We start from the raw sequence: 13,376 nt of genomic DNA, 5'->3' as shown, positions 1-13,376 counted from the left end.
AGTTAATTGGAATTGGTAGTGGCTGTCTTTCTTCATCCTTGAAGAAAACCCTAGTCATGGGCCCAGTTCACACAGGTCAATGTCTCCCTGAATTCAGCCATTAACAGAAAGAAACTAGAATATTGGACAGTGTCAAATCCAGAGCCTAGGAGGTAGCCTTTCAAGGGCACTGTGAGGAAGTTTAAGAAATGGGGTCGATGTGATTAACAGGACCTCAACTCCAAACCAGGCTATGCCAGTTATTCAGTCTGTGATCTCTCTGGCTCTCTTCCCCTTCTGTAAAATATGTATAATAATTCCTGCTTTAGCTACTTCCGAAGATTTTATTGTGAGATGCAAATATAACAGGTGATGTGAAATTTCCCTATTTGATCACTAATCAGCTAATTATTTTAGTGGTTATGTGGCCCACCATCCTCTTGACCCTCCCCATCACCTCTTTATCCTTAATTTTTTTATCCTTAATTTAAAAAAAAAAAAAAGGCACCATCAATTCTAAGACATTTCACTTTATTTAAAAGAAGCCAATATACAGGATATAAAGGGCATGATATTTACAACAGTACAGTAAACAGGTTGGTTTCCGGTAGGATCAGTAGTCTTTCAATGAATATAAATCCCCCCTTCCCCTTGACGCTAGACCCAGCTGGCAGACAAACAGCAACAGTGGGGTGGGATGGGACTTCGGGATAGAAAGTCTCCCTGGATGGGGCTAAAAATCAGGTAGATGCTAAAATGGCCACGAAGGGGTCTGTGGGCGGGGTTGCCTTTGCCTCATCTCTCTGAGGGCTTGGCAGAGGGAATGGTGAGGGATTTAGCCTGAGACTAACACGCAGCCCACCCCGAGCCTGGAAATCTTCCACTCATGGAAAATTCCCTTCCAGAGAGAATCTGCCTTTACCGACACCCACCTGGCTGCTTCCAGACTCCCCACTCTAGGAGAGTGCCCTTCTAGAACCAGAGCTTAGTGTCTCAAGGTGGAGGACCCAGGAAGCTCCCAGCACCCTAGTTCCTCATCCAGGTCCCTGGAAGAGCACAGCAAGGACTGCATCCCAGGCCTTGGCCTGGGGTTGGCACAGCCAGGGCTGGGCTGTAGGCGTCTCATGGCATTTGCACTCCTGCTCCAGCTGCCTGACAACCTTGGACCCACTGAGACCCAGGCCCCAAGGAAGCTATGGGCTCCGTGAACCAACAGCCCATTGCCACCCACACCCTACTGCTTCTCAGGTCTCTCCAAATACAGCTGACTTGGCAATGGATCTTGGCAGACCAGAGTTTGAGCAACTAATCGGAGCCCACCCTCTGAAGCAGAGCTTGTCCCCTACCTAGTGCCCCCTTTCCCTCCCATCACCCACCTCCATTCTGAGTTCCCCACTGCCCACCCACTCCCACAAGTGCCCAGCCCCCTGGACTTCCAAGGACCAAGGAGCTGGGGGATCAAGGGACAAGGAAATGAGGTGAGGGGTGATCTACACTCTGCTGAAGCCGCTCGTGGGTGTGGATGAGTAGGTGGTGAGGATTCGGAGACAGGTGAGGGGTACTGATTTTATTAAATCCAGCAGCAACATGCATCTTGTCCACAGAAAAATGCTGGGCTACCATAACTGCCTACCCTAGATTTAAAAAAAAACGTTCCTTTCATAAAAATAGATGAGAGTCTCTTGCTTTATAAATAGATTACATTTAGCTTAAGTTACACCTTATATGATCCCCTGCCCCACACCCTCTCCCCCATCCCAAGCCAAAGTGGTTTGATTCTCCACAGGTCATATGAGCTACATCCACAGAGCTAAATCCATGATGGACAGGCCCGTCAGAGACCTCTAGACATACTGCCACAAGAAAACAAAATGTGTTGACTTGCCAATCATTTTTTTCCCTGTTCAGAGTCTCAGAAAAGTGTGTGTGTGTGTGTGTGTGTGTGTGTGTGTGTGTTCCACAACCAGGGAGCCCAAAGGAAGCTACTCTCCCTGTCCCTCCCCAATCCTCTCTTTTTATAAAACCCCCCAAAATAGGAGAGTGAGAGAGGGCAGCACAGGAGAGCCCATCTGAGACCAATTCTAAAATACCAATGTCAATATGACACTGGGCTAAGAAATACAAAACCAAAATTATGTATTTACATCTTTACAAAGGATGGACCAGTTCATCCCAACTGGACCTGGTGCTGCCCCAGCGAGCGTTGGGGTCTTTCTCGGCAAGCTGTGGGCCCATGGCAAGGGTACAAGTGGGGCCCACTGGCAACTAACTCAAAAAAGAACTTGGTGGGGAGGGAGGCAGCCAGGCCAAAACCAGGACCGCACCCTGAAGGCAGGTCACTAACACTCTTGCTGTCCCCCCATCCACCAGCCCCAAGTCCTTGCTCCCCAGTGAGAACAGCTATTGAAAACCAGCAAGATGGATCTTTCTGGCCAGCATCTGACTCTGGCTCCTGCCATTTCCATACTCCCCAGATAAATTCAGAGTACGCTAGTCCCCAAAGACAAATATCCTATGTATCCAAGGGGGAAAGCAAAAATAATACCATTGGACAGCAATCACCATGGTAACCTTAGTTACCCCCAAATACTTACATTGTTGCCTAACTGTCTTAACTCTAAAGCTAGGTCTGTCACCCTCCCACCACCTTGAGGAAAAACCCGGGGCAGGCCTCCACTCTGCCTACCTGTCCATGGAATTCAATGCCTCCCTCACCCTGGGCAGAGGAGGCCAGAGAGGCAGCCAGTTTCCTGACCTCCCAGAAACGGAAAATCTTTTCAGCAGCTGAGGTCCAAGCCCAACTGGCTCTGATAACCTTTGGTTAAAATAAAACTAAAACTAAAATAACAATAACAATAATGACAATAATAATCTGATATGTTTGAACCCTGTAACCTTGAGAACAAGTGTCAGTGAGGAGGAGGAGAAGGGGTGATCTCTCCTCCGAAACCTCGTCCCTCCACATACCCAACAAGGGACTATTTGGCTAATAAGAGATTCTGGGAATGGAAGACTTTCAGCCAGACTTTCACAGGGAAACAGCAGGAGGTTCCTCCACAACAACAACAACAAAAAAGGAAAAAACACAATAAAGGCCACCAAGTTCTGATAAATAAAATTACACACAATCACTAACAATCTCCTCTCTCTCCATATATATATATATATATATATATATTTATATAACATGAATATTATGTACAATGATTTTAAGACTGCAAAACAGGTGGGGGAAAACGGAAGAGAGAGGAGGTCTTTACAGATCACTGGTACCCTGGGAGGAAAGAGAGGGGGCCTGATCTACACAAGGCCAGATTTCTCCCTCTGCCTGCAGACACAAGCAGTGGGTAGCAAGGAGCTCTGGTCCTTGGGCACATTTTGCTCCTCTGACCTCCAGGGGGAGCTCCTGGGCCAACAAAAACAAAAATCAGCGATCACACCCACAGTAGCGGGTCCAAAATGAAACTTAAAAAAAGAGCAAAGCTGGCTCTGCTGGCTCCAAGCTGAGATCTGGGGGTGGCCGCCACACAGTGCCCTTTGACTTAGGCCCTCTCAAGTCTGGGGAGATATGGCTCAGCTGAACTCCCCAACTGGTCAATCAGTGAATTATGGAAAAAGGTGAGCTCATGTCCATGAGCAGAGCAAGGACGGCTCTCACTCGAGCTCCTACTCTCACCACCTCCTCTCTGCCAGCAGCCCCCACTGGCTCCCTCCCCTTCCCTTCCCAATGCCTGCCAGTGGCCAAAGAGTGGGCCACTGCGGCACAGTGGAGAACCAAGATGGCGGCGGACGGTACCGACCCAGCTCCGAGGTGGAGGGGGTAGATACCAGGCCTGGCCCCCTCCAGACTTTCTCACAGAGAAATTACAGATCTATAACTCCTTACTGTTGGCTGGGAAAAACATCAAGTCATCAGGGCAATAAAAGACCCGCTCCCCAACCCCAACCCACAGAGGTCCCAAGAAAGCAAGCAGTCAGGTGGCTGAGGGCCTTACGGGGCCCAGGCCTCGCTAATGACCTTGACCAAACTCCCTCCCAAGCCAGTGCTCACCCTCAGAGGTTGCGAGAGAGATCGCCCTAGCTTCTGCCTCCCTCCCAGCTCCAGGGGAAAACCAGGGATCTAGGAGAGGGCCTACCTTCCACAATGGTATAAGGCAAGCTGCTTTTTTTGTTTTGTTTTGTTTTTTGCATAGTAGTTTAAACACAGTGAGGTTCCGCCTTCCCCCACAGTGCCTTGTCCCTCTGCTTTGCCACTCGGTCCAGAAAGAAAAGAAAAATTTGTCTTCCCTCCCTCCTTCCATCTTTTCTCTCTTTCAGTAAGTGAAAAACCCTCAGGAATTCCCCCACCCAGGCCTGGAAAGCTCGCAAAGGCCAACAGCTCCTTCCTGGGGGGAGGTGGGCCATCCCAAGTCCAACTCCAGCAGAGGAGGGAGGGCAGAGCTTATGGCCAATCAGAGGAGCAGGTGGGAGGGTAGAAAACGGCATTGTACCACGCCAGGGGCCCCCCCGCCCTCACTTTAGAGTTTTGTATAAAAACACCTGCTAGGAATAATTCTTTGGAGCTCAAAGTGGCTCAGCTTAAGGGAAAAGGCACAGTTAACACTGCATCGTCCGGACAGAAGTCTGCATTTGTAATGTGGAGAACAATAGAAATTGACAGCACCATTCCTTGGGTGGGTGGATGGAGAAGGGGCACTGGTTGGTGGTGGGCGGAAGGAAGGAAGCAGCGGTCCCTTGGGGCCTCCAGAGAAGGGAGGGCATAGGAAGTCTGCGTGGCGAGGGCTGGAGCCCCACTTCCTGGCCCCGTGGGGAGAGGCGGGCAGAGGCCCCATCACCAAGACCACCAGGCACGGGCTGGGGGACCTCAGTCATCAGCTGATCATGGGCTCCACATCCGCCTCCCGCTCAAACTCATCCTGGATCTCGTCTGTACTTCCTGAGTCGCTGCTGGCCATGGAGCTAGGGGATGGTGAATTCCTGGAAGGCACAAGAGAATGGGGGACATCAGAGGGCAGCCTGAGGACCTCTGAAGGGATTCAAAGAGCTGGGAAGATGGAGCAGCCATTCCTGGAAAACCTAGCCTCAGAGGGGGATCCCGCCCCGAGGCCCACCCTTGCACCACTTGCCTTAGAATCTTCAAAGCCCAGGAGTTGAACATGGCTATAGAGACCTATTGGGACGCCCTGCACCCGCCTCTGTAATTGCTTGGGGCTGAGAGCTCCTTGGGAGCAGAAACCACGCGTCAAGCTCAGTTTTTACACTCCCATCGCCTAACACTCGTCTGGACAATTAACTCAGAGCCCAAAGGGAGGCCACACAGGACAGTGGTTAATAGCACTGGTTCTGAATCCTCACTCTATCACTGCTGAGCTGGGGGGCCTGGCGCAAGCTATCTTCCCTGCCTACGGTCGCTCCTCCATTCCAACAATGGAAATAACAACAGTGGCTTCTGGGAATCAATGAGCTAAAGTTGACATGCTAATAAGCCCAGGGCCACACACACGCAACTTCCCCCTGCCTCTCCCTCTCTTACAGCCCAAACAACGGCCTGCAAGAATATCGTCATGATAAGAGAAACAATTATAATTACTATATCTGTGCTTCATGCCAAGTATTTTACGTGTATTATCTCATTTTATTATTAGCATGTCTGTCTTCCCCGAAAGGCTGCGTGTTCCTTGAGGGCAGGGGCTCTGTCTTGGTTCTGGTGTCCCCCAGCAAATAAAAGAGGCCTGATGCATGTCAGTCTCCCGGGGACAGACCCATATGGCCTTGGGTTGGAAGACGGGAAAGGAAGGAAAATGGCTTCCTAAGGACACATGTGAGCCCCGGACACCACCTCCACCCACCAGCTCAGCAGGAAGTGGGGCGTGGGCTCCAGGAGGGCCAGGGTTGCGAATGTTCTGGTCATCACTGTATCCCCATGGCTTTGCACAGAGCAAGCCTTCAACAGCAGCTGTTGAATCAATGGGGGCAGGGTTGTTGTGAGCGGTCATGTGAGATTAGATGTGTAAGGCATTAGCACATAGTAGGAGGCTAATAGTAGGAGGCTAATAGTCATCGGATGCATGGACAGGTGTATGGACGGATGGACCAATGGCCTGGGCAGGTGAAACCACCAGGCTATAAGCTGCAGCCCCACAAATCCCGCCACCCACCCCAAGGATGCCACCACTGCATTGCCAGGGAGGACAAGGCCGGGTACCTGTCTGCGGAGCCTTTGATGAGCCGGCGGCAGGTCTCCATCTGCACGTCCAGGCCCCGCTTCATGCTGCACATCTCCATGTACTCATGCAAGTGTCGGTTCATGTCGCTCTTGGCCGTGGCCAGCTCCAGCTGAGAGGAACCAACATGGTATAAAGGGGAGGCCAAGTCAGCCTCCCTCATAGCCGACGACTCAGCAACCTCCCGTCCTCAGTGGTGGTGGCACCATCGGGGCCACCCCAGGACACCACGCCCTCAGGGCCTGCCCTCTGCTCTCTGCTCTCTACCTACTGGTGCAGGTCCCCTAGAACCACTTCTGGTGGAAGATGAATGGTTGCTTAGCAACCACTGGGGCAGCCCTAGCAACTCCACCCTGTCCAGCATCCCTGCGGTCCTTTATGTGGGCTGGATTAGAAAAGTCCTGAAGTCTCTCGTGTTTCTGACCCTTCTCCTCTACCAAGTGATACATCCCCCAGGAAAGGAGCTGGCCTTCTCTTTCTCCAGCGTGACGACAGCAGCGACTCTCACTGATAGGTGTGGCCCAGCACACAGGCTCCAGAGCTGGGAGAACTGGGCTTACAGGCTGCTTCCTGGCTGGGGGGCCTTGGGCAAGTCACTTGGTCTCTTTTAACCTCATCTCCCCCTCTGTATAATGGGGCACAGAGTACCTACTGCATAGCGTGGAGGCACCCAGGTCCCTCTAGGTACATACATAGGGTATGTGGATACCAGGGAGGGTGTATTTTTAAAGGGCTGAGTGCCCAGTGTCACTTGATGTCACTCAAATGTCAGTTCTCATTATTTTGAGATCATCATCTCAGTCAATAACAAAAAAAAAACCTCTCTGGGGCAAACATGGATCACCACCCCCATTTCACAGATTAGGAAACTGAGGCCCTAAGAGGGGTGTGACTTGCCCAGCACTAGGCAGGGAATCAGCAGATGTCCTGACTTCCGATCCTGTGTCTGCCTCGCTCTCCCAGCCCCTGTCCACACGGGCACCTAATCACCGTGAGTCTCGGGGGTCACAACCGGGTGATGTGAACAAGCTAACGCCTCACCTCGATCTGGCCTATGGTCTCCTGGTACTCCTTGTCTCTCGTCTTGAAGAAGGATTCAGTCTCATGGATCAAGTTGCCCAGGTTTTCCTCTTGCTGGGGAAACAGAACAGAGGAGACAACTTAGCTGGGTGGTGAGGGCTGCAGGGAAAGGGTGGGGGATGCGGGATCGTGGAAAAGAAGTGCTCCCAGTGCCTACCTCCCAGCCTCTAAGAAGCCATGCCCGGCTCACCTCGCCCTGAAGGTCAATGCTCGGATTGCAGTTAGTGAAGTCCTCCCAGAGCAAAAGTGTGTCTTCGTTCTCCTCCCACGTCAGGCTGTCACAGTCATCGTCGAAATCAAAGGTCTCCCGCCTGTTGAGGGGGACACAGGAGGGCATGAGTGAACAGAGCCAGGCTCCAGGGGCCTGGACAGGGGAGAGCAAGGGACACTGCCCCCTGATGATTGGGCTCCTCCCAGGTGGCCATCCAAAAAGGCAGGGGCGGTGACCAAAGGGGACACATGCCTTCTCCTTGGAGTTTAACTCTTTTCAAATGCAGAGTGTATTTACATATTATTTATACAATTTAAAATGTATATTCCTAAAGATGCCAGGCTTTCATTAATGGAGACTAAAGATATTTTCCTCCAGAGTCCAAACTTGTGAGTGTTTTCCTTTCATTTAATAGCTCATTCCTGGAGTCCCTGCTATGCCTGAGGTGATTCATATAACCATTTCTGCAACTTGGAAAGGTGGGTATTATTAGTATTCCCATTTTACAGATGAGGAAACTGCAGCTCAGAAAGAATAATTCACTTGTCCAAAGCCACACTAAGCTAGGCTGTACCAGAAACTAGGGCTGATAAAAAAGAACAAAAAAATGCCATTTGTAGCAACATGGATGGACCTAGAGATTGTCATACTGAGTGAAGTAAGTCAGAGAAAGACAAATATCCTATGATATCGCTTATATGTGGAATCTAAAAAAATGGGTACAAATGGACTTATCTACAAAACAGAAATAGAGTCACAGATGTAGAAAAGAAACTATGGTTGCCAGGGGGTAAGGGAGGGAGAGATAAATTGGAAGATTGGGATTGACATATACACACTACTATATATAAAATAGATAATTAATAAGAACCTACTGTATAGCACAGGGAACTCTACTCAATACTTCGCAATGGCCTATATGGAAAAAGAATCTAAAAGAGTGGATATTTGTATATGTATAACAGATTCACTTCGCTGTGTACCTGAAACTAACACAACATTGTAAATCGACTATACTCCGATAAAAATTAAAAAAAAAAAAAAAAAAAAGAACCTAGGGTTGAAAGCCAGATCTTTCTGTTTCCTACGGCTTTTTCCTGCCCATCAAAACATCACCAAGCACCTATTATGTGCTGGGCACGGGACAGGCCACCATGCATGTATTAAAATGCAATTCATTCCATCCTCACAACAATCCTGTGAGGTGAGCATGACTGTTAGTCCCACTTTACAGGTAAGGACATTGAGGCTCAGAGGGATTAGGTGGACTTCTAGAATAATACATGCTGGAAATCAGACTTGAATGCAAAGCCTGAGCGATTTCTGGGCTTCCCTATTCACTAGAACTGGAAGTAGGGTGATGGACCATACAGGTGTGCCTGGGACTGAAGGGGTTCTGGAGGTGTACTGGTTACCCCAACTGGAGGGGACCGTAAAAATCATTCAGCCTAATATGCCCATTATTCAGATGGGAAGGCTGAGGCCTGCAGGAGTTAAATTGCTTGACCCGGTGAATCAGCTGCAGAGGAAGATGTGGGTCCCAAGTCCTGACTCCCATCCCAGGGCTCTCCCCACTGCCCACGCTCACTCCTTCAACTACTTTCTGGATCCTACAGGGCACTGCTCCCAACCTGCTGACAACGGACCAGGCTGGAGCCACCCGGCAGAGCCCAAGAGCACCACCCCCCCTCCCCCCCCGCTGGGAGCCAGGTTCCCCACCAAGAAGCGGTTCCTGCGGGAGCCTGCAGGTGGCTCCCTGCATCCAGGGACCAGAGCTGGGGCAGGGCTGCAGGGTGAGGCGCTGCCCCACCCCCCGCCCCCACCCCCCCCACCCCCAGCAAGACAGCTCCGGGGCGAGCCCCTGGGTTAAGCGTCGTCGACCCATCACCATCTCACATACTAGACTGCTGACCTCACTTCCTTCCCAGCGGCTGGGACAAGAAGGAAACCCCAGCTGAGTAATGGGGAACTAGAAAGGATGGGGAGCTGCCTGCACGAGAGAAAGGGCTCGGAAGAGGCGCCCCCCTCCCCCCGGATCTGGAGGGCAGGGCTGAGCACGAGGGCTGTCCGCCGTGCAGTGAAAGTAGCAAATTTCTCCCCTTCTCCTTGGCCTGAAGCCCAAGCAACTGATTTTGATCAAAACAAAACAGCCCTGACACGGGTGCCTTATTCAAGGAGTTCAGAGGAGCTGGCCCGGGCAGTGGGGGCTCTGCCTTGGGTCTCAGCCCGTAGCCCGAGGAGATGTCAGCAGGAGGGGGCCAAGGCCCTGCCCTGGTGCCGTCTGCGTGGCCTTGGCTAGAACTACAAGGATGGAGGTGTGATCAGAGGTTGGCCGTTTTTTTTTTGAACTAGGCAACTTTACAACCAGATCAACCTAATTGGATACTGAACCCAGTTCAGACCTGTCAACGTTCAGGTGCCCATTTTAGCAGCATTGGAAAGAAAGCTCTTTCATACACCTGGGAGCACAGCTTTTTAGCTCACCCCGCTCCCTGGGCAGCCTATGGATTCCTGGTGACTTTATGAAAACCAGGGACAACAATTTCTTCAAAGAAGCCCTTTAAATCAACCACATGAACCCAGCCTGCATCTCTGAGGGCATACAACCCTGCCCTACACTCAGAAATGCCCACAGCAACGTTCAGAAAACCTAGACCCGACCAAGGGTTCTCTTCCAAAGCCCCTCTCATCGGCGAAAGGTGAGACTATGAGAACTGGGTGTGGGGGGAGATGGTGAAAGATGAATTGAGAGTCTAGGAATCTCCTTGTCACCCTCAAAACAGCAAAGCCCCAAACACAGCCCCATCTCAATGTTGTTTCAAGGGAACAGCAAGTATAGGTAAGTGCTGGGCAAACCCATCCCACCCAGGTCCAATTCCCGTCTTCCTGACAAGTCACCAGGGTGGGGATGGTGTGGCAAGGAAACAGAAGAGGGAAATCTCTTCTGAGCACAAAGACAGTGCTGGACTGGGAGTCAGGGGCCCGGCTCTGTCCGGACTTGCCCAGCCCTCTCTGAGCCTCATCTGTGTAATGAAAGGGCTGGGCAGAGTGATCTTGGGACTCTACCATGCTAGGCCAGCCCCGAGCATTGTAGGAAGCATTAGGAGAGGCCTGTGCCCCTAGCTTTTTTTTTTTTTTTTTTTTTTTTTTTTGCGGTACGCGGGCCTCTCACTGCTGCAGCCTCTCCCATTGCGGAGCACAGGCTCCGGACGCGCAGGCTCAGCGGCCATGGCTCACGGGCCCAGCCGCTCCGCGGCATGTGGGATCTTCCCGGACCGAGGCACGAACCCGTGTCCCCTGCATCGGCAGGCGGACTCTCAACCACTGCGCCACCAGGGAAGCCCTGCCCCTGGCTTTTGAAATGAGTATGATGGCAGGAGCACCTGCTGATAGGAGGTGCCCTCATGGAGGGGCCTGGAAGGTCGGTGATGGCTCATCAGAGACAAGCACTCGAATCCAGCCAGCCCTGTTGCTGGAAACTCAGGACTCCAGAGAACGGACATCAGGCCAGAAAGTGTGCTGGGCCCTGAGACTCAGACGCAAGGGGTGGGGGAGGTAGGGGTGGAGAGGGAGGACTCCAGTCCGGGGCATAAGCTGAGTTCTCAGGGCTCAGGGGAGAGAGCAGGCCAGAGCAGGCCAGTGGGGCAGGGGGAAAGGTGGACTCCAGAGACCCAGTCCCAGCCTGCTCTCTGACTCAAGGCCCTTAGGTGAGTCAGCCGATGCCCACAGCTGCACCCCTACCCTCCCCAAGCCCACACCGGGATACTCTACAGATTAGAGCCAAAGATGGATCAAGATTGCAAGTATAGCACTGGGTACACCAAGGCTACAATGCATCCCTGCCCCAGATGACTGTACGCAGCCAGGTTCTAGTAAATCAGCTGTCCACAGGGGTGGGAGAGGGCTGCCCAGACTGGTAGCACCTGACAGTTTCCCATCGTGGCAAATATTAAGCTACTCATGTGCCATCGCTAAACCTGGAGTGTGCAGACATACATACAATCAGCTTTCACGAGCTGGTACATGCCAGCTCCAGCCCACCACTGACCATACCCAGCCCACCTCTGCCACTAACCCGGGCAGCAGCTCATCCCAAGGGAAAAAAAAAATTGTAACTCTGTACTGTGATGGATGTTAACTAGACTCATTGTGGTAAGCGTTTTACAACTTATACAAATACCAAAACGTGATGTTGCATATCTGAAACTAACAGAATGTTACACGTCAGTCATATTATCTCAATAAAAAAAAAAAAGAAGTGCCCACAAACATGACCGCCATTACCAATTTGACCCTTTCTGAAAATGTGGAACTCCGAATCCAAATTCTTTCAGAGCACCGTGCTGGCCAAACAACATCTGCAGGCTACCTCCGGCCCAGGTCACAGGTTTGCCACCCCTGCCCTGCCCAACCTGGGGAAACGGAGAGGAGGCCCCCGGCAGCAGGGATACTCACAGCTGGTTAAACATGCGTTTCATCTCATCTGTGATGTTCATGGAGCCGACCTCGTCATCTGAGAACCGGTTCACCTCCCCGTCCTGCTCAGAGATGTCATCATCCGAAGCCACCTTACGCTCTTTCTTTTTGGGGACCACCTGACCCGGAAAGGAAAAGATCAAGGTCACTGGGAGGCTCTGCTGGGATGGAGGGCGGGGTGGACTGGGAAGGGAGCCGGCGTCCCATAGGATGGATGGAGCATGGCTGGGGCAGCCACTGCTTGGAAAGATGCCGGGTCCTCTAAGAAGCAGGCGGCGTTCGCAGGAAGCGTGAGGTGGGGAGACATGCAGGATGGAGGGACAGATGGCCTGGACCCTTCCCTGCCCCGGGAGGCCCGGTGGTTGGGCTAGCTCAGCTCACCCCTTCACCAGAGAGGCAGCCCCATCATCTGGGGAGAAGAGAAGGCCAGACTGGGGCACTGAGTCTCCTGGTATGTCTCAGAGGCAGCCAGAGAGACGGAGAACCCCTTACAGAGGCGCAGACGGCTCCTCGCTTCCCAGAGCCCTCCTGCTCACATGCAAAGTTGACAGGCAGGCAGCCCCGGGTTCAACAAGCTCCCTCCACTCCAAGCAGACAAGACACGACAAACCAGACGAAGGCTGAAATGGTCCCTTGCTTCCCCGCAAAGGGGCAGCAAGAAGGCACGAGGTGGACAATGGGCCCCAGGGAAGCCCAGACCTCACCCCACTACATCCAAAGTCACATACTTAAAGCGACAACACACCATACTGCCCTGGGCTCAAGCAAAAGCCAAACCACAACCCAAGACTCAAGCAGCAGCCTTCAGAGAATGACGCACGCCCTTTGGGCAGCTGGACCAGCCCCCAAGCCCTCCCTGGAGGACATTTGCCAGTGCTAACCCTTCGCCTTTGCTTGGGACACACCCAGTCCCTTGCTGGTTGGAGGCGGGGGTGGGGGTGGGGGGTATGGAGTGAGTCTCAATGTGGGACTGAAAAAGAGTCAACAGTCAACAGCTCCTCTTCTGAATTCTGAGGCTCGTGGACCAGGGCTCAGGCCAGCTCACCCAGTGCTCCCATAGCCTGGCCAGGGCTCCCCGACCATGGCATTTGTACCCAGCTCCGGCTCCCAGAGGAAGAGGCAGGAAGCAGGGCAGTGGACGCAGGGTGGACGGATGGACTGAGCCCTGGAGGGTCCAGAGACCTGAGTCCTACTCCCAGCTCTGCCATGTCCGTCCTGGAGCCTGTCACGCCCACCACCCCGCCCGGGTGAGCGGTGTCCTCAGCCATAGGATGAAGCGGTCAGCCTTGATGATGGAGTCAGACGTGCCTATGAGTCTATGCGTCCCTGATTCTACGTTTTCCTGGGGAGGCCAGAGGGTTGGGCAAACGCTACCTCGGGGGGAAGGGGCGTGGGCAGGGTGCGAG

The 13,376-nt window shown here is 52.4% G+C and overlaps 1 protein-coding gene across 2 annotated transcripts in view; it reads right to left on the bottom strand.

Moving 5' to 3' along the window:
- Nucleotides 1-504: 504 nt before the first annotated feature.
- Nucleotides 505-13,376, bottom strand: part of IFFO2 (intermediate filament family orphan 2) — a 50,137-nt gene continuing 37,265 nt past the window's right edge. For both annotated transcript variants that reach the window (XM_081226055.1, XM_081226056.1), the window contains 5 exons: nucleotides 11,950-12,089; nucleotides 7,474-7,594; nucleotides 7,245-7,337; nucleotides 6,185-6,315; nucleotides 505-4,956 (listed from right to left, as the gene is read on the bottom strand). In XM_081226055.1, the coding sequence (XP_081082181.1) occupies nucleotides 4,851-4,956; nucleotides 6,185-6,315; nucleotides 7,245-7,337; nucleotides 7,474-7,594; nucleotides 11,950-12,089 (591 nt within the window). In that variant the 3' untranslated portion in view covers nucleotides 505-4,850. The remainder of the gene's footprint in view (nucleotides 4,957-6,184; nucleotides 6,316-7,244; nucleotides 7,338-7,473; nucleotides 7,595-11,949; nucleotides 12,090-13,376) is intronic.

Source organism: Mesoplodon bidens (assembly GCF_964165515.1).
Source record: "Mesoplodon bidens genome assembly, chromosome: 2".
Lineage (NCBI taxonomy): Eukaryota > Metazoa > Chordata > Mammalia > Artiodactyla > Ziphiidae > Mesoplodon > Mesoplodon bidens.
Note: the sequence above shows the minus strand (reverse complement) of the source record. Positions and strands in the feature narration are given on the sequence as shown.